Source organism: Macaca nemestrina, chromosome 14, assembly GCF_043159975.1.
Source record: "Macaca nemestrina isolate mMacNem1 chromosome 14, mMacNem.hap1, whole genome shotgun sequence".
Lineage (NCBI taxonomy): Eukaryota > Metazoa > Chordata > Mammalia > Primates > Cercopithecidae > Macaca > Macaca nemestrina.
Window position 1 is genome coordinate 5,075,305 of NC_092138.1, and position 20,747 is coordinate 5,096,051.

Here is a 20,747-nt window from a genome sequence, read left to right on the forward strand (position 1 = left end):
TTCTAGTAACAGGAAGCTGGAAAAGGAAATTTAAAGAAAACTAATATTTATGATAGCATTCCAAAACATCAGCTACCTAGGGATAAATTTAATGAAAGATGTATAACATCTTTACACTGCAGAGAAACAAAAAAGATGCCAGTAAATGGATACCACGTTCACAGGAATGCTCGTGTTGTTCGTATGTCTAATCTCACCCAGCTAATCGGCAGACTGAGTACACTCCCAATCGAAATCCCAGTGGGCTAGCCTACAGAAAGTGACAGGCTGTTCCTAAAACATATGCAAATATTAACGACCTGAAAAAATCAAGAAATTCTTGAAGAAGATCAATACTGAAAGTCTTTCCTGAGCAAAGATTAAACTTCCTAGAAAACGTCAGTCATTAAGAGAGTGTGGTGTTGCCACAATAAGGGAATTGCTACAGGAAACAAAATAGCAAATTCAGACATGGACCTACACACCGACGGCCACTTGACAAATGTCTGCCCAATTCAGTACAATTCAGTATGGAGAGGAAGGGACTGGAACGATCAGATATGCATAGAGGAAGAAAACAGACTGACCTCTACATCAGAATATACACGAGAGTTCATTTGAGATGGCTCACCGGACCAAAAGCAATAGCTAAAGCTGCAAAGCTTTTAGGAAAAACAAAATTAAAATTTTTGCCATTTCATGTTCACCACTAAGAAAGCAAAAACAGAAGCCACAGATCAGTAGACTATATCCATTACGGGGTCTTCAAAAAATTCATGGAAAATACATATCATGAAAAAACTATGCATGACTTTCAAAAAAGATCTTCGCACCCAAATACACTTGTACTAACTCATTATAACATGTCTGAAGAGGAGGCAGTCTGAGGCACTAAGAAGGAGAAGATTTCAGTTTGAAAAGAGCCTCCATCACAATAACGTGAATTCTGCCAAGCAAGAACCAACATCACATGGATGGTGACGCTTGGGTGGAAGAATGGTGAGATCACTGATGCTTTCTGAAAAGTTTACGGGGTCCATGCCCCCAAAGAAAATAGCAGTTTACAAATGGTTGACTTGTTTTAAGAAGGGATGGGACCATGCTGAAGACAGAACCCACAGTGGCAGGCCATCCGTACCACTTGGTGAGGAAAACACTCATCTGGTCTGAGCCGTAAGTGCAGAGGACACTGGATAACAGCAGAAGCAGTGGCCAACACCGCAGACATCTCAGTAGGTTCAGCTTACACAATGCTGACAGAAAAATGGAAGTTGAGCAGACTTTCCACTCAGTGGGTGCCAAAACCACTGCACCGAGATCGGGCGCAGGGAAACAGCAGAGCTGTCCGTGGAAACTTTGAACAAGTGGGATGGAGATCGTGAAGCTCTCTTTGAACTGTAACGACGTGAAACATGTTTTTCCCAGTGTGGTCCTGAAGACAAAGCGCAGTCAAGGCAATGGCGCTGAGGGCTGGAAGTGGTCCCATCAGAGCAAAAGTGGGCCAGTCAAGAGCAGAGATTGTGGCAACAGCTTTTGGGATGCTTAAGGCATTCTGCTTGCTGACTTTCTGGAGGGGTAACAAGGAATAGTGGCATCCGCTTAGTATGAGAGTGTTGAGGGAACATTAGCCAAAGCTTCAGCAAACCCCCTCCCGGGAAAGCTTCCCCAGAGAGTCCATCTCCATCATGACAGTGCTCCTGCTCATTCCTCTCAGCAAACAAGGCTGATTTTGCAAGAGTTTCCATGGGAGATTGTCAGGCATCTACCCTGCAGTGCTGATTTGGCTCCTTCTGACTTCTTTTTGCTTCCTAATTTTAAAACATCTGTAAAGGGTACCCATTTTGTCAATTAATAATGTAAAAAAGACTCAATGGCCATGGTTAAATTCCCAGAACCATTAGGTCTTTAGGGAGGGACTAAATGGCTGGCATCATTGCTCATAAAGGTGTCTTGAACTTGATGGCGCTCGTGTTAAGAAAAAAGTTTCTATTTCTTCTTTAGTAGCTATAACTATAGGTATGCGCCACAATGCCCAGCTATTTTTTTTTTTTTCTTCGACAGGGTCTTGCTCTGTCACCCAGGCTGGAGTGCAGTGGCGCCATCTCAGCTCACTGTAGCCTTGAACTCCCGGACTCAAGCGATCCTCCTACCTCAGCCTCTTTAGTAGCTGTAATTATAGGTATGCACCACCATGCCCAGCTATTTTTTTATTTTTTTTGAGACAGAGTTTTGCTCTTGTTGCCCAGGCTGTTGTGCAATGGCACGATCTCGGCTCACTGCAACCTCTGCCTCCCGGGTTCAAGCGATTCTTCTGCCTCAGCCTCCTGAGTAGCTGGGATTACAGGAGCCACCACCATGCTGGGCTAATTTTTTTGTTTTTGTTTTTGTTTTTTGTTTTCTGTACTTTTAGTAGAGACAGGGTTTCACCATGTTGGCCAGGTTGGTCTTGAACTCCTGACCTCAGGTGATCCACCCGCCTCAGCCTCCCAAAGTGCTGGGATTACAGGCGTGAGCCACCGCACCTGGCAGTCCAACTAATTTTTGTATTTTTTGTAGAGATGGGGTTTTGCCATATTGCAAAGGCTGGTCTTGAACTCCTGGACTCAATCAATCCACCCACCTCAGCCTCTAAGTGCTGGGATTACAGGTGTGAGCTACCATGGCCAGTCATATATTTCTTATATTTATCTTTTAATTTCATTGTTCTGTGAACTTTTGGAAGTCCCCTTGTATACGACAAAAGATATATAATGAACACCCACAAATCAATAATAAAAAGATAAATAAATCAACTTTTAAATGGTCACTATCCTTGACCACTTTTTAAAAGATGGCTGATAAGAATATGAAAAGGTGCTCTAAGGCAAATTAAACAATAATGAGAAACCTACTATTAGACCTCAAATTTTTTTTGCAAATAAAATTTCAACTACAATGTTCTACACACAATATTTAAAAAGTCACAAAAGACAAGGCAATATGAAGAAAAACTAGGCCAAAGAGCAAACAAAAACTAAAAAATATTATGTGAAGGAGATACAAGATAGAGATTTTTGGTAGAGAGTTAGAAACCATTTTTTTTTTTTTTAAAGATATGGCAGATGTGGTTTAAAAAAAAAAAAAAAAAAAGAATTCAAGTGAAAAACACAATAACCCAAATTAAAAACTGAATGGACAGGTTTAACAGCAGTTTAGACACAAAGAAGAATTTACTGACCTAAAATCTAAAGAAAATAAAACAGGAAGGTATGATTCATTCAGAGGAAAATATTTAACTGACAAAAACATCCCCAAGGAAGCCTAGACCGGACTTAGTAAACAAAGGCTTTAAATCAAATATCCTAAATGTGCTCAAAGAACTCACGGAAGCCACGGACACAGAACTGCAGGAAGTCAGGAAAATCACACAGGAACACAACGAGGATATCAACAGACAGGAATTATGAAGGGGACCAGGTGGAACTAGAAGAGCTGAAAACAGTAACTGACATTTACAAATTCACTAGAGGGGTTCACTGGCAGATCTGAGCAGGCAGAATAAAGAATCAGCAAGCTGGAGACACTTGAAATGATTGTGTGAGGAGCAGAGGAAAAAGGTGGCAGAGTGGACAGAGCCAGAGGGGTCTGTGGTCCACCATGAAGTGGATGAGTAACACACTGCAGGAGTCACAGGAGAGGAGAGCCCAGAGATGAAGGTAAACTCTTACGCTTCATCCACGAGGGGGCCAAGACCATTCAAGGGGGAAAGCAGTTTTCAACAACTTCTGTGGGGAAAACTGGATATGCACATACCAAAAAAAGAAGGTGGAGCCCTGCCTTGCCTCACAAAAATCAACTCTATCCCAGCACTTTGGGAGGCTGAGGCAGGCGGATCATGAGGTCAAGAGATTGAGACCATCCTGGCCAACATGGTGAAATCCCGTCTCTACTAAAAATAAAATAAAATAATTAGCTGGGCGTGGTGGCGGGCGCCTGTAGTCCCAGTTCCTTGGGAGGCTGAGGCAGGAGAACTGCTTGAACCCGGGAGGTGGAGGTTGTGGTGAGCTGAGATTGTGCCACTGCACTCCAGCCTGGGCGACAGAGTGAGACACAATCTTAGGAAAAAAGAAGAAGAAGAAAAAATCAACTCATTCTAAATGTCAAAGCAAAAACCAGAAAACTCTTAATAGAAAACTTAAGGAAAAGGTTTCACGACATTGGATTTGGCAGTGATTTCTTGGATATAAAGGCTTAGGCAACAAATGAAAACAAGACAAATTTTAAAACCTTTGTGCATCCAAAGGCACTGCCAACAGATCATATATCTGATAAGGGATTAATATCTGGATTATGCAGAAAATTCCTAAAACTCAACAATGAAAAAAACAAGCTGATTCACACATTGGCAGAAGACTTCAATAAATACTTCTTCAAGGAAGACATAGAAACAGCCAATAAGCACATGAAGAGCTGCTCAATGTCACTACTTAATTAGGAAAATGTAAAGCAAAACCACAAGATACCAATTCACACCTGAGAGGATGGCTCCCATCAAAAACCTGAAAGGATGGCCAAGCGCAGTGGCTCACGCCTGTAATCCCAGCCCTTTGGGAGGCTGAGGCGGGTGAATCACTTGTGGTCAGGAGTTCGAGACCAGCCTGACCAACATGGTGAAACCCCATCTCTACTAAAAATACAAAAATTAGCTGGCCATAGTGGCAGACAACTATAATCCCAGCTACTCGGGAGGCAGGAGAATTGCTTGAACCTGAGGGGTGGAGGTTACAGTGAGCCGAGATCCTGCCATTGCGCTCCAGCCTGGGCCAAAGAGCAAAACTCTGTCTCAAAAAAAAAAAAAAAAAGAAAACAACAAAAAAACAAAACCAAAAAACCCAGAAAGGAAATCTTCTGTTGGCACAGATGTGGAGAAACTGGAAGTTTTGTGCACTGTTAGTGGAAATGTCAAATGGTATAGCTGTTATTGAAAACAGTTCCTCGAAAAACTATCATATAATTATCATATGATCCAGCAATTCACTTCTGGGTTTATACCCAAAAGGATAAAAGCAGGATCTTGAAGGGATACTATGTTCACAGCAGATTAATAACAGCTAAAAGATGGAAGTCACCCAACTGTCCACTCACAGAAATGACAGACAATCCCATAACAGGATTCCACTGAGAATGGATGTGGTACACAGATACAATGAACTATCACTTGGCCTTCAAAGGAAAGGAAATCGGACATGCTACAACCTGGATGTCATCAAGGGTGCCCTTGGAGGACGTTTTGCTAAGCAGAAGAAGCCAGTGGAAAAAGACAGACACTGTGTGATTCCACTCTATGAGGTACATAGAGGAGTCAAAGTCAGAGAGACCGGAAGCAGAATGGAAGTTGCCAGAGGCTGGGGGAGGGACAATAGGAAGTTATTATTTAATGGGTACAGAGTTTCACACAATAAACAAAGGTGGAGATGAACAGTGGTGGTGGCGGCACAGTATTCTGGATTTATTTATTTTTGAGACAGCGTCTTGCTCTGTCGCCCAGGCTGGAGTGCAGTGGTGCGATCATAGTTCACTGCAGCCCCGAACTCCTGGGCTCCAGCAATCCTCCCACCTCAGCCTCTCGGGTGGCTGGGACCACAGGCATGTGCAACCACGCCTGGCTGATTTTAAAAAGTTCCGATACACACTACAACATGGATGCACCTTGAAAACACTGTATCAAATGAAATAAGCCATTCACCAATCATACACATACCGTATGGTTCCATTTATATGAGGTACTTAGAGTTGTCAAAGTCATAGAGACAGAAGGAAGGACAGAGGCTACCAGGGCCTGGGAAACCAGAGGTGCCAGAGAGAGGGCTGGGGAACTTGTGTTTAATGGGGACAGCGTTTCCTTGGGGAAGATGAAAAGGTTCAGTGGATGGATGGCGATGGTTGCACAGTGCTCTGAATGTACTTCATGCCACTGAACTGTACGTTTGAAAATGGGTAAAATGGTAAATTTTGTGTTTTATATTTTTTGCCATGACAAAATTAATAGTTAAAAAAAACCCTTATACTTAAAAAGAATCCAGAATATCTGAACAACAGTTAGCTCTGCTAATCCTGAACGCCGATATAGCTGGAGCCCAGGCAGCAGAGATGAGCCTGCCCAGGCTCCAGGTGCAGCCTCACGGAGCTGTGGGGCCATGTTCAGGATTCCTGACTTTGTCCTAGAATAATGGGGTTCCACTGAGAATCAATCTGAGGACTCAGACTGGCGGAGGTGTACCTGTCAAGAGGGCCCTGCAGTGGTTCAGAACAGAAGCCACAGCGGTGGAGCTTGGGAGTGTGGATGTGGAGAGAGGGAAAGAGATTCAGCTCCAGCATCTGGAACAGCAACAAAGACTGACAGCCGGGTCAACAGCCAGTCCCGGAAGATCTCCACAGACCGAAAGCACCGAGTCTGCTCTCCTAGCACAGTGCAGCCACACGAAAACACACTGACAAAAGGTCATCTGAAAACTAACAACCACACTTACTTCCAATAGCAACAGAAATTATACAATATTTTCAAACAAAAGTTAATGAGAAGCTGCACACTTTTGGGATGCAGCTAAAACCATCAGTGGGCACTTTATACCCTTGAATGCCTACATTATCATGGAAAGGCTAGAAATCAATGAACATGTCTTAAGAAACTTTCCAGAACAACAAAATTAACCCAAAGATAGAAGGCAAGAAATAAGAAAATAAATTAATGAAACACACACTAAAGACTATCAAACACAAAATGTGTTCTTTGAATGGGCTAATAAAATGGACACCCCTAAGGAGACTGCATAAAGAAAAAGAAAGAGCAAAGGAGAGGCAGAGAGAGAGGAGGCAGAAATCACCACCGTCAGGAATGAAATCAGGACATCACTGTAAATCCTGCAAATGGAAAAAAATAAAAGCTATTATGGATAATTTTATGGCAATTTACAATTTTAGATAAATTTAGAGGAGAGATACCAATCGCCAGAAAGGCAGAATTTAACAAAACGAAACAGAAAATCCAAATGGTGTGAGAAGTTCAGAAGAAATTGAATCCATAGTAACCACTAGGCCCTCAAGGAATGAACAGGTGTGTGATAAATACAGCAGAAATGTCAGTTAGAGTGTACGGAGTGGGTCTAACTAAGGATGTTCACGGCAGAATTTTCAACTCTTCTGTGTGTTTGAAAATTTGTAAGGTAAAAGATCATAGAGGAAAGTATCCCACGCTAAAAAATAGAAAAACAAAACTCCAGCCCAGATGGCTTCACAAATGACCTTTACTAAGTATCTGAGATAGAAATAACACCAGTCTTCCACAAACCCCTCCAGAAAGCTGCAAAACAGCAGATGCTTCTCCAACTCACGCTGACATCAGAACAAGTTAGGTGTGAAACCTAGGACAGCAGGTCCTCACTTCTGCCCCACGTTGGCTCAGGTGCGTGTGAGCTACGGCCCGAGGCTGGTGTCACTTGGGTGACAAGCACAGCTGCCCTGGTCTCCAGCGTGGGCACAAACAGAACCCAGGCAGAGGTGGGCCTGTCCGCCAAGACCGGGGCCACCTGCTCTGAGTGCAGGGCTCGGGCTGCCCAGGCTGGGGCTGCTGCTGTATCTGAGCTGTGGAGTCACAGCCCCGGCCTGGCCTGGCCTGGCCTTTCCACCTGCCAGCTGCAGAGCTGTGGGCGCGTCGCTCACCTCCCAATCTGTAATGTGGAGAAGCCTAGTTCTTGGGGCTGTGGGGAGAATGAACTCGGATCATGAAAGTGAAGAGCTTAACTGGACATCCCTCTGCCACACAGGGCACTAGCAAATGCTGGAGGCAAGGCTACCCCACCCCAGGAGCCCCCGCCCCGCCCGCCCCGCACTCACAGCCCGCGCCTCGCCAGGGGCAGCCCAGCCTGCCTGGGCCTCCATGTCCTGCAGCTTCTGGGTCTGCTTCAGCTGGTTGAGCGTGGGCTTCAGCTGTGCGGCCCCCACCGTCTTGCTCGTCCACTCATCCACCAGCTTGTGCAGGTCGTCCGTGAAGGTGCCCTTCTTGTTGTTGCTGTTGTTCACCTGCGCCTGGACGTGCAGGGCGGGCTGGGGGCCTGGCTCAGGGCCTGGGGCCAGGCTGCTGGTGGAGGACCCTGGGGAGTCACACACAGGCCAGGATTGGTGACGCCACACGTGCGCCCAGGCCCCCAGTGGGCTGGCCGCGTTCGTTCTTACGTGACAGCTGAGACAATGGTCTCACTTGGGCCAGGCAGCACCTTGCTTCAAGAGGCGGTCGGACTAAGGGGCCTGGCTGCCCAGGGTCAGACACGGTGGGGCATTTCCATGGGCTGTGCCAGGTGGCCATCACCCACCTCAGAAGCCAGGCCAGGGGACAGGACCCTGTAGCAGCCGGCAGCCTCTGCTCAGCATCCACTCTGTGCCCACCGCTGCCCGTCCCCAGACTCACGTGTGAGAGAGCTCAGGGAACTCCTGGCACAGCCAGACACACTGGGCTTCGGCGTCACGGTGCCTAGAGTCAGGTTCCTCGGGCTCTCTCTGGCCTGTGCATCCTCAGCCGTAACATGAGGACGCGGGGCGGTGGAGTACTGTGTGAGCGCTCAGCACACGCGGCTGGCTGGCTGGCCTGCAGGCGGCCCCCTGGCCCGCGGGAAAATGCCTGCCAGGGCTGTCTGACTTGCATTCCCATGAATTTTAATGGTCTGGTTGTTTGGAATTCCAGACGTAGAAATTGTCCTGACCAGAGCGTTAGAGGAAGGTATTCATAAAGGGTACCCATGCCTGGGGCTGCCTGATGAGGCCCCACCAGCTCCTGCCGTGGGCTGCGGCCAACGCCCTGCTGCAGGAGCGAGCTGGGAGCCGCTCTGCTGACTATTAGCACACCAGAGCACTCGGCTGCTTCATTCAAAGCATAAACGAGACTTTAAAATTTTTAAATCATACCCTTTCCACACAACACATGTCATTTCTGGTTGGCAATTTTGAATAAGCCAATTTAAAAATGTTCTGCATAGAAAAACAGCCTAATGACCATCTCTTCAAACAAGCTGTCCCAAAATGTAGTGGACTTTAGTGGCTAGCAATGAAAAAGCACAGACACAGACAATTAAAAATTAGTGATGAGATTTGACACACATGGAGCTATTCCTACATGAAAAGTTCAGCCAGAAAAGAAAAAAAAATTTTTTTCAAGAGAGAAAGATGAGAGAGAGAGAGAAGGTGAGTGGCCCAGGGAGACTAATACCCACTCAGTCCTGGCATCTCTCCTCGTGGGGAGGCACTCATCTTTAGGACTTCAAGGAAATACTCATTCCTATGGTTTTGGAAAAGGAGCCAATTAATGATTGGCAATTTGCGGGTGTTCCGGGGAAGGATAAGCCCGTTAGATGTGAACTGGCGAGACCGCACAAACTCTAGGCGCCACGGAGACACACGGGGGAGCCGAGGGCAGCGATCCCGCCAGGCAGAAGCGAAGCGGCGCCTGGCCGAGAGGCATGGAGCAGGCGCGGGGCAGGCACAGGGCCGGCCCACGCCCGCCCAGCCGCGGGAACCCTGATGTGTACTAGCCACGAGAAAGCCCATGCAATGAGAGAGGACAAAGGGGGAAAAAACCCGGATAATTACTACTGCTGTGTTCTTTGCCTAGGCAGAGACGCTTCAGGGCAGACCCTGCAAGGGAGAAAGAAACGACACAAGACCACAGAGTTAGGCAGAACAGCACACACCGGGACACGCTACCACACTAAGCAAAAGTCGTCAGTGTGCAGGGAGGGGCAGACACAGGCAGCAGTTCAGAGAGAGGGCCGACCCGGCTGGGGGAAACGGGGCAGCCCCCGGAGAGAGGGTGCAGGCTCCCACGAGCTTCGCCGAGGGGGCAGAGGTGCCAGGGCCAAGCCCCCAAGCTTCAGGGAGAAATGTTTGTCTCTAGAAGCATATTCAAAGAAAAGTAAAAGAGAAAGAAAAAAGAAAAAAAGAAAAAAGCAAAGCACAGCGCTTGGCTTTCAAACATCAGGCTTCTGGGAGCCCCACTGACGGAGGCAGGACACCCTGCTGAGAGTCGGCCACGGGAGCTCTGGAATGGAGCCGGGCACGGCTGGGCTTGGCCGCCGAAGCCCATCAGAGGTTTTCCAAGTGCAAAAAGATACATTGTTTTGCAGGTTGGAGGCCAAGTCTGGATCTCAGATGGCTGCCTCAGGTGATGAGGTCAGCGGCAGGCGTTGAGTAGAGGACCCAGGGTTTCTATCTAGGGACTGACCCCAATGTCTGGGGACACTGCCGCCTCATTAGAAGTCAGTATCCACAAGGGGTAGGGCAAGGCCTCAGCCTGGAACACTTCTGGCCTCCTTGTAATTCGGACCGCCACTAAACTGACTGGTCCCAACTACCCAGAGGCCACCTGGTATACACTGAATGCAACGTCCTAGCCAGTCAGTGCCCAGCCTGGTGGGGACAAGGTCCCCAGGGCAGGCTGGGCCGGAAGGCGCGGCCATCCCCGCTTATCCTTATGGGCAGGCAGAGCTGGGACGGGCAAGAACAGGCTCAGGCTTCCCCAAGGTCACTCAGCAAAGCCACACTAGCACGGAGGCTCTGTCTACACTCCAGCCCATGGCCCCCTGCCAGGAGCACACTCCCTCCGCAGCAGGGAGCTGTTCCCGAGAGACCTAAACAGGAGCGACTCTGATCTTCCAGGGACTCAGAAAACCTGGCAATGTCTGCCTGCCTTCTCCAGAAGGGCCCATGCCTCCCGCCTCGGGGGACAGTGGGCAACTTGTTGTCCAGCTCCTCAGCCCACGCTCGGCCTGAGCTGTGCATCCTGGACTTGGAAACTTAGCTCAACTGAGTATTTTTAGTCCATTCTGTCCGTTCCTGAGCTAATGTGGGGAAAGAAAGGTGAGGTGGCGTTCTGTTGCAGACTTTACTGTTCAAATAAAAAGGAGGGAGCCCAGCGGGAGGGATTCAGACCAGTAGGCTCTGGGTGAGCAGCTCCGAAGGGCTGTTCCCTGGCTGCTCTGTTCTGAGATGAAACCCTGCCAGGAACACAGAGTTGATATCCCCTCGATGGCTCACTGAAGTTTGCAGGGGAGGTATGGCTCGTTTTCTGTAGCGCAGGAGGGGCCCCTAAAGTCTGTGATGTAGCCTAGGGGGGATCCAATGTGTAGGGGCACTGGGTGAGCACCAATTTCCCTGGCAGGCTTTGTGGGGGGCTATAGCCCATGGTCCCATGTAGATGGCCCTAAGCCAGGTGCTTCAAAAAGCTGCTCTGTGCCTATCTGGTAGCTCTTGGTGTGGCTGGAACTCTACATTCAGGGCTAATTCCTGGCTGTTGCCCTGCTGGGAAGAACACCAAACAGGCCAGCTGCCGGCTGGGAACCACCAGAGGGAGCCTGGACCTGCGATCAGAGCTGGGACTGACTCACCACCCTGGGAACCTGGGGTCTGGAGTGTGTGGAGGACACCGCACCTGCTCAGAGCCAGGGAGCAACCCTGGCCCACGGAGGCCTCCATGGGCCCTTCCTAAACTCGGGCCCCAGTGACCAGTGTGCAGACGGCTCCTAGACCTCCAGGCAAACTGATGGGTGCCAGCCTTTCAAAGCCACTCACAGCAGACAACTGGACTGGGGCAGAGACCTCTCCACACTCTGGACAGCCCTGCCCATCCTTAGGTGGCTCCTTAGTCCACCTCTCCAGAGCCTCAGCCTGCATTGGGCGCTGCCCCTCACTTGCCCACCATGCAGATGGCACCCGAAGACAGCCCCCCCGGCCCCCTGCCACTCGCTCTGTGCCAGGACAAGCACCCCCACCTCCTGTCCATAAGGCAGCAATGGGAGAACGAAGGAAACTTTCAGGAGGCTGCTGATTGATGCCAGGCCCACCTCGGTCTCCCTGTGGGGCTTCCGTCCCTAGCCAGGCCCAGGAAGAGGCAGCGCCAAGGCCCTGGACTGCTCAGTGGTGCTGGGGCGGGGGCTTGGCGGCCTCATCCCAGCTGTTGGGAGATCCGCTGCTTTCTTCCCAGAATGTAAAGTGGCAGCACACAGGATGACAGGAGGGCCGGCTCTTGGACTTGGCATCTCCTGCTTTTGTGCAGCCGACATCGGCTGAACCCCCGAGGCACAAGCAGAGGCTCCCTCCCCACTCCAGCCCTGATTCGCTCCAGCACAGAAACAGCCTGCTCTCGGGTCAACGGCCCTGGCCTCTGGGTGCCCCGAGCACCTGCCCCGTCCAAACCCTCAGCCTGTGGCCAAGAAGACTTCTCAACCACGAAGGATTCAAACTGAGGGTGTGTGCCTGGGACAGGGGGCCTAAAAAGTGGTCAGCCCCTGAGCGATCTGTCACACTCACTTTTCACCTCACAGGGCTCGATACTGCCCAGCAGCCCACAGGACAGCCAGGGCAGCTCACCTCCCGTCACGGGCGCCCTGGTGGCTTCACCTCAGCCCCCTACGACCTCCCACGCGCCCTCAGCTGGGTCAGCCCCCACCACGGTCAGCACTGGCTCCTTTTTCACAAGAGAAAAACGGGCATCCAGGGACGAAACCCCTTTTAGGGTGTCTACGTATTGAAGAACCATGTTTTTGAGCCAAAAACTGTCTACAAAGCATGCATTGGGAAGCAGGATCCGCCTTGGCTCTGCCCAGGGAGACCTGAGGCTGTTTTCTTGTTGCCCTGAGCTAAATGACCCCACGCTGCACTAGGCCCTGTCGCACACAGGCCTGCTCCACAGACAGCCCACAGTGGTGCGCAGCACTGACCACCCTGGCTGCAGAGGGCAGGGCCTGGTGGGCGCAGTGCAGGGTGGGGGCCCTCCTCTCTGGATGCCCTCTACCCCGAGGCCGCCTGAACACCTGCTGCAAAGGGGCTCGCTGAGCACGCACTCTCTCCCCGCCGGGAGGGATGAAAGCATTCCACGGTGGGAGAAGGCCTAGAAGGGACCGTGCAGTGACACCGGAGGGTGCCTGAGCCAAACATGCTGCAGCCAACAGCCAACATGGAGAAAACCCAAAGAGAAATCCCATGGCTCTAGCGTGCAGAGAAAGGCCCACAGGGTGCCAGCACCTGCCCGGTCAGGTGGGAGGATCCAGAAGGACCCGTTTCTAACCAGCAGAACCAACAGAACCATGACCAGAGGTGCCATCTCAGCATCGGCACCTGACCCTCCTCCCCGTCTCCAAGGGCAACATCCCTTAGAATGCACTGGGCCAGGTGAGGTGGCTCACGCCTATAATCCCAGCACTTTGGGAGACCAATGTGGGTGGATCGCTTGAGCCCAGGAGGTCTAGACCAGCCTAGGCAATATGGTGAGACCTTGTCTCTACTAAAAATACAAAAAAAAAGTAGCTGGGTGCGGTGGTGCAGACCTGTGGTTGGGAGGCTGAGGTAGGAGGATTGCTTGAGCCAGGGAAGCGGAGGTTGCAGTGAGCTGAGATCTCGCCACTGCACTCCAGTCTGGGTAACAGAGCGAGACTTTGTCTCAAAAAAAAAAAAAAAAAAAAAAAAAAAAAAAAAAAAAAAAAAGACTGCTCTGGGGCACTGAGTCATGTGAGCTCCCCAGAGCATCTGCTGACCACAAGGGGGCGTCTGCAAGCTGGGTGACAGGTCTGTGCCAAGGGGCCCAGCTCATAGGGGTTCCAAGCAGGGGCCTTGCACTCCCTAGGGGTCTGTTCACCTGCTGCTCCCAGCCTCCACTGCTTTATTCCCTGTCCTGCACCTCGAGTCAGCTCAGGCCTCTGGAGGTGCCTGCTGCACTGCCCTGCTCTATCCCTGGGCACAGCCACCTGGGCACCCCCAGCCCACCCTCTGGCCTGGCCTCAACCCACCCTGCCTGGGGCCATTTTATCTCCTCTGATCTTCACAGAGGCCAGGATCCCTCTATACTTCAAATTTTAACACATTCTGTTTTCCTGGAACTTTCTCTTCCAGGAAGTGGGGTGCCCCACACCAGGAGAGTGAGCTGAAAGCTCTCCCTAGGCCCTAGGGAGCGACGGCTGGACAGGCTGCGCCGGCTGCCCCTCCCTAGCCGCGCCTTGGCATCCACCCCGCTCCTCCTCTACTTGCAGCACGACCCCCGACTCCTCGGCATCTTCCATGCACCCACCTCAGCGTCTTCCTGCCCATCTGCTCACACTACCCCTGCCTGCATCCCTCCCTCCTGGCCTCCAAGCCTGGCGCAATCCCACGGCCTCCGCCCAAGTCCTCAGCCTCAGCGCTCACAGGGCTGCCCCCGCCCCTGCAGTCTTTCCCCTGGAGGTGCCTGGTCTCCTCACAGACCCCACAGCTCTCCCTTCTCTTTTGCGCTGCCCTGTGGGTTATCCAGGAGCGGCAGATGTGCCAGTGGATGGCTCAACAAGAAGTCCAGCCTCCAGAGCCCAGGGCAGAGACAGGAGGGGCCCGTCCCAGCCACATCCCAGCAGAGTGGCAGAGACTTCAGAGGCCTGGAGCTGATCCAGACAGGGCTTGAGAGGTGCCCAGGGGAGGGGCCCACCTGGGCTCTCCCTGGCCAGCAACTTCAGAGTGTCAGGGGATTGGGGAGACATTATGGCCCAAAAAGACTAAGACCAAGACTTGCCTGATGGGGGCTAAGCCGTGAAAACAAGCAATACCACAAAACACAGCACGGGGGTGGAAGTGGGGCCTGGGTAGGTGCCATACCCGACAGCAACGCCCTGCACTGAGTCTCCCAGGTGCCCTCACCCCCAGTGACAGCCCCAGATCGAGCCACACACGCAGGAGCCGGAAGAGGAGCAGCAAGTGAGGCACAAGGCCAGCAGGGCCGGGAACCGGCTGCGGAGAAGGAACCACAGCTGGCTGCCATAAGAGGACCCAGAGACGCAGGGGTGTGGGGGGAGGCGCCCACCCCTCCCCAGACTCAACTCAGCAACTCACCAGACACCAGGCCGCCCAGACCCACAGACTAACGGCCCAGACGACACGGTGGCCGAAACGGGGCAGCCTGTTAAACAGACGAACGGGAAGCCCTGGGAAGGCCCTGGCATTTCTACATGGCCCTTGTGTCCTCGACCTGCCTGCCTGGAGAACGGTGACCCACGTGGACCTCTGATGGAGTGGGTGGATGGCAGTGGACGCCTCCCACGGGCATGGCCTCTGGCTCCCAACAAGTACAATGTATCTTTATTGTACAAGCAAAAAGTCACGTGCCCCAAACCAGCATATCCAATCCAATTGTTAAAAAGCTTAATTTTCCTGTTAAAAAGACAAAAGCCTAAAAATCTCGCAGCTTTTGGTTCACTGGCCGATTGTCCTGAGGGTGAAAAACAAACTGCCTGCTTTGGGACTGGCCCCAGGCAGGCAGAGCCTCCCCTGGAGATGGAGATCCTGGGCACTAACTGTGTTCCAGGGGATCTGAGCAAGGCTGGGACTGGGTTTTGGCTTAGTAGCGACTGGAGGAACTGCGTCATTGACTTCATCCCTGTGGTCACAGGAGGTGACAGGAAAATACAGCAGTTAAAGTGCTCCCACTGGCTGGAGGAAGGGAAGGAGCCGGCCAGGCAGGATGCATGCTCCAAAGAAGAGCTGCCCGGGAGGCCGTCACTCTCCTATTTTGGGTTGGAGACAGCGGTGGGTGAGGAGCAATGACAGAGGGGACCAGACCTGCCCTTCCAGTGGGGAGGGGCTGGGGAGGCCCGAACTGGAGCACGTTCTCTCAGCATTTCCACATGCAGGGCGCGGGGCGGTGGGTAGGCAGGGTACTGGGTGCTGGGATCTGGCCCTGGTACAGAAACCACGCCCTCCAGCGACCTTTAGAACCGTATAGGCTCACTATGTGCATGTCTTCACAGTCCAGACACGCGTGACACACACTGTGCATCTGGAGGAGGGTGGGGTTGTCTTTTTGTTGTTGCTGGAACTGGGGACAGCGGACATGTATATTTGCCACAATTGCAACAGAAAAAAAAAAACTACATCCAACATAAAAAAAATTAAATAAATGAGGTGACGAGAAAAACGCAAAGGGCCCCAGACCATCTGGGCAGAGGTGCCCGGGGCGGAAGGCAGGCCAGCCGCTGCACATGCTTTCCGTGCCCAGGCACCAGCCATGAGCATGCACACGCGCTGTGCGGGGCTGGGGGGTAGGCGCGGGCGGCCGCCGCTCCGGGGACCGACTCATGGGGTTCCACTTTGATATTAAATAGGTGACTTCAATGGGGTGGGGGAGGCATCCTATGAAATGTATGAAAGGTAATGAAGACAGGGAGGGGGTCGGGGGAGAAAACCAAGGGCCAGGAGGTGATAAAATACAAAAGAACAAATACAGACAGATGGACACAGATACGGGTCCACTGAGGAATCGAGCACGAGGTTTGCTACTAGACTTATAGGTCACTCTCTCAGACGTTGGGTGGTAAACCGTCCAGCCTGCAAATGAATATAAAGGGAAGAAAACAAAGAGACACTCATCAAGTACAGGTTGCTGCGATTCCTCCTCCACACCAACAGCCACACCAGCCTCGTCACTTAACATCCACGGCTCCATCTAGCCCAGCCCGGAGCACCAAAGCCACTGACCATGTAATGGGAAGGAGGCAGTGGGAGAGCAGAAGAGAAGCAGCCCGGAGAGGGGCGGGCAGGGTGGGGTGGGCGGGGCGGGGCGGCTTCATGGTCACCATGATTTCTCTGGACAGAGATGGTGAGGACAGGAGAGCACCTTATTGAGCAGCTGCTGCTGTCCACGCAGCGTTGACGAGAGAATTTCCTCCTCAAGGCCAAACTCCCAGCTCGAAAGCTGTGCCCTCGTCCCCCCAGCCGGCCCTCTGGACTTTGGAAGGACCCGGTGTTTAGCACCATCTGGCTCCGCTGTGGGGGTGGGGGTGGGGCAGCCAGTGCCTGGGAACTGGCGCCGGAGCACACGGCCGGATGCCAGGTCCCCTGCCCTCCCCAGTCCTAGCCACTTCCCCAAGGTCCGCTCTAGCAAAGCATCACCTCCCCCTGAGCTGCTGACAAGCAAGACTTGGTGGTGGTTGGGACAACTCCATTCCTTTCATCCACAGACTATGTCTTTTTTCTTTTCTTTCTCCTTTTTAAAAGAAGCCTCTCAACAGCCTTTGCCACAGCTCGCAACCCCTCTACACAATACGGGTGTGCTCCTGGGGACACCACTGAGGCCCTACGTGGCTAGCACATGCTCGGAGACAGGCAAGCTGGAAATCACCTTGGCCACGCGCTCCGCCTCCATCACTGGCTAAGCCGGAGCAGATGTCCGAAGACAGGGAGGCCCGGACGGAGCAGGGCTGCTGGGTCTGCACTGCCTTCCCGCTCAGGCCCGTGCTGTCTGCAGTGAGCCCCGCACTGGCTTGGGCAGGGTCCTTAGCGGGAGGGCCTCTGCTGGAGTCAGCCAAGTGACCTGGGCGGGGGGAGAAGAGGCGACAGGCACGATGAGGCCCGCCGGGTCGGGGCTGTGTGGATCGAGTCTGTTCTGCCTGCTCGTTGCTGGGTGACCTTGGGGAAGCTCACGTCTCCTGCAGACCACAGGCACATGGCCGCATCTCCCACACAGGAGTGATGGGGAAGAGCAAAGAAAGTGCCCAGTCTCTACCAGCCCCCACTACCGTGCGGGACTTGTGTTGAGCAAATACAGTGACAGAAGACACACCCAGGCACAGAGTGGCCTGTGTACTTCTCATCTCAGTCTTCCCTTAGCTCTGGGAACTTTCTCTGAATTCGTGTAATGGGTATAATTCATGGATGTATACCCCAAAGGCTGTGGGCTTACAGTGAGCTTACGGTGGCTTGCCTGGCATGCTTGGGGACTTGGGCTCACAGGGGCTCCAGCCCAGAGTGCCGGGGCTCTCAACCAGCAAGCAGGCTGCACTGCTGCTCAGCAGGCCTCAGGAAGCCCTGACATGCAGGGATGTGGGCTGGTGACTGCCCGGGGCCAGGACAGTGCCACTCCAGGACTAGGTGTCAGCTTTAACCAGACTGGGAGATCATCACCGTCCTCCCGTCCTCCCCAGCCCCTAACGACAGCTGCTCAGCTGGCACACACCGAGAAATGGGTCAAAGGAAGCAGCCGCCATCCGTCCATGCAGTGCCCTGCAGAGGAGCAGGTGAGGGAGGGCAGCCTGAGCTTCCCTGGCACAGCCTGCAGCCTAGGGGCTCAGGCCCAGCGCTGAGCAGCCCCTGCCCACTCACGGACCTTGCCTCTCTCTGCATGAGGACAGAGGACCAGGACTGCCTTCATGCTGCAATGACTCCCCTGCTCCAGGGAAAGGAGATTCAGTAAGGAGACAACCCCGAGTGGTCTTCGAGGTCCGAGGGTGTCACACCTGCACGGAGCCTACCTCCCAGGCTCACTCAGGGGTCCCCAGGCCCGCTCCCATCCCAGCCCTGCGCCCGGAGGCCGACCTGTGCTGGAGGCCACGACCTTGAGCTGCCGCACCAGGGGGTTCAGCAGCTTGCCCGCCTTCAGCTTGCTCTTGCTGGTTTTTCTCCGGCGGCCAGTCGGGGGCGCCGTGTGGAAGAAGCCCACGTTGGGGGGCAGTGGCTTGCCCAGGCGGCGGTACAGAGCCTCGATCTCCTGCTTCTGCTGGCTCTGCAGCTCGGAGATCTCCTTCAGGTGCCTGCAGGAGGGGACAGGAGGGAGCGCCGCTGGGTTTCCTCCGTGTTTCCAATACCGCCAGCCCCTCCAGGAGGGAGGCGCCGTGGGAGAACATGGGGTGCAGGGTGGGCGCCCCGCCTGTGCCTTGGCCTGGACCACTCAAAGCGCCACACGGGGGCTGTAAAATGACACTGTTTGTTCACATCTAAATGGGGAGGTGCCAAGGTGGGGGGCCTCTGGCATCGATGTGCCCAACGGCACGGGCCAGACTAAGGGGCCTCAAACTTCCAAATACCTAGACTCAAACCGCTTCCATTGATACTTACAATGAAAGTCCCAAACACGAACACAGGCGAGGGGAAACCAGTAGGTGCCAGGCACCAGAGACTGCCTCTGTTTATCAGGCAAATGTGCGTTACTTCCCCCATGGGGGAAACAGAGAGTGGAAGGCCAAGGGATGCAGAGGGGAAGAAACAGGGGAAGAAAGTAGGGGGGTAGAATGGGGAGGGGAGTAGGCCGAAGGGAGGACGCGGAGGGGAGGAGGCCAAGGGGAGGAAGGTGAGGGGAGAATGGAGGGGGAGGAAGGTGAGGGGAGGATGCAGAGAGGAGGATGGAGAAGGGAGGATGGAGGAGGAGGAGGAAGGTGAGGGGAGAATGGAGAGGGGAGGAAGGTGAGGGAGGATGGAGAGGGGAGGAAGGTTGAGGGGAGGATGGAAGGGAAAGAAGGTGAGGGGAGGATGGAGAGGGAATGGTGGAGAAAGGAGGATTAAGGGGAAAGATGAGGGGAGGATGGAGAGGAGAGCATGGAGAGGGGAGAAAGGTGAGGGGAGGAGGCCAAGGGGAGGAAGGTGAGGGGAGGAGGCCGAGGGGAGGATGGAAAGAGGAGGATGGAAGGGAAGGAGGGGGACGGGAAGATAGAGGAGGGAGAAGGGAGGATGAGGGGGGAGGAAGGTGAGGGGAGGATGGAGGGGAACGAAGGTGAGGGGAGGATGGAGAGGGGAGGATGGAGGGGAGGAAGATGAGGGGAGGAAGGTGAGAGAAGGATGGAGAGGGGAGGATGGATGGGGAGGAAGGTGAGCAGAGGATGGAGAGGGGAGGAAGGTGAGGGGAGGATGAAGAGGGGAGAAAGATGAGGGGAGGATGGAGAGGGGAGGAAGGCGAGGGGAGGGTGGTGAGGGGAGAAAGGTGAGGGGAGGATACAGAGGGGAGGAAGGTGAGGGGAGAATGAAGAGGGCAGGAAGATGAGGGGAGGATGGTGAGGGGAGGTTGGTGAGGGGAGGAAGGAGGGGGGAAGATGGAGAGGGGAGGAAGGTGAGGGAAGGCTGGAGAGAGGAGGAAAGTGAGTTGAAGATGGAGAGGGGAGGAAGGTGAGGGGAGGATGGAGAGGAGAGGATGGAGAGAGGAGGAAAGTGAGTTGAGAATGGAGGGGGAGGAAGTAAGAAGAAGATGGAGAAAGGAGGAAGGTGAGGGGAGGATGGAGAGGGGAGGAAGGTAAGGGGAGGATGGAGGGGGAGGAAGATAAGGGGAGGAAGGTGAGGGGAGGATGGAGAGGGGAGGAAGGTGAGGGGAGGATGGAGAGAGGAGGAAGGTGAAGGGAGGAGGGTGAGGGAGGAAGGTGAGGGGAGGATGGAGAGAGGAGGAAGGTGAAGGGAGGAGGGTGAGGGGAGGAAGGTGAGGGGAGGATGGAGAGGAGAGGATGGGGAGGGGAGGAGCTGAGCCTCCCTGCTGCATCACAGTGCTCTGAGCTTCTGCAAGGCCCAAGGCCACCCCATGGGCCCTGGCTGGAGGCCTGTAAACCCTTGCCTTCACCCCAAGTGCCCCCCTCTTCCTTTGATGACAAGGAAAACAGGTAGTTCACAAGGTCGGAAATGAGGAAACAAGTTCTGATTTTACTCCTGAATTTCAACACCCACCACATAGGCTTTTTTTTTTTTTTTTAATGACTTCCTCTACTAAAAAAAAGAAATAAATAAAAACAAAACTCCAAACGGCTTTCTCCCTACAAACACCAGGGAGACACGGCATCAGATGATCTTCTGGAAGGGAGTACTATTTCAAGAGAGTGCTGACTGCCCCAGGGTTGGGGAACGGCTGCGTGGGCAGGGGAGCGTCTTATCTAGGCTGGAGCTGATCCAGGCTGGTGGCTCTGCTCCGAGGCTGCACCCACATGGCCAAGCTCCCACGGTCCCAGACTGCAATGTGGCTCCCACACTGGGGGTGCCCT

The 20,747-nt window shown here is 53.1% G+C and overlaps 1 protein-coding gene across 14 annotated transcripts in view; it reads right to left on the minus strand.

Annotated features, from left to right (window-relative positions):
* LOC105498871 (WNK lysine deficient protein kinase 2) overlaps positions 1-20,747 on the minus strand; it is a 142,166-nt gene that overhangs the window by 4,001 nt on the left and 117,418 nt on the right. For 4 of the 14 annotated variants that reach the window (XM_024786742.2, XM_024786741.2, XM_071077534.1 and 1 more), the window contains exons 24-28: positions 18,331-18,545; positions 17,138-17,329; positions 16,246-16,344; positions 9,598-9,642; positions 7,852-8,108 (exon numbers count right to left, since the gene is read on the minus strand). In XM_024786742.2, coding sequence (XP_024642510.2) covers positions 7,852-8,108; positions 9,598-9,642; positions 16,246-16,344; positions 17,138-17,329; positions 18,331-18,545 — 808 coding nt within the window. Of the gene's footprint in view, positions 1-3,235; positions 7,716-7,851; positions 8,109-9,597; positions 9,643-16,245; positions 16,345-17,137; positions 17,330-18,330; positions 18,546-20,747 lie in introns of those variants that run through there. The other 10 variants (XM_071077539.1, XM_071077536.1, XM_071077535.1 and 7 more) reach the window with 7 other exon arrangements.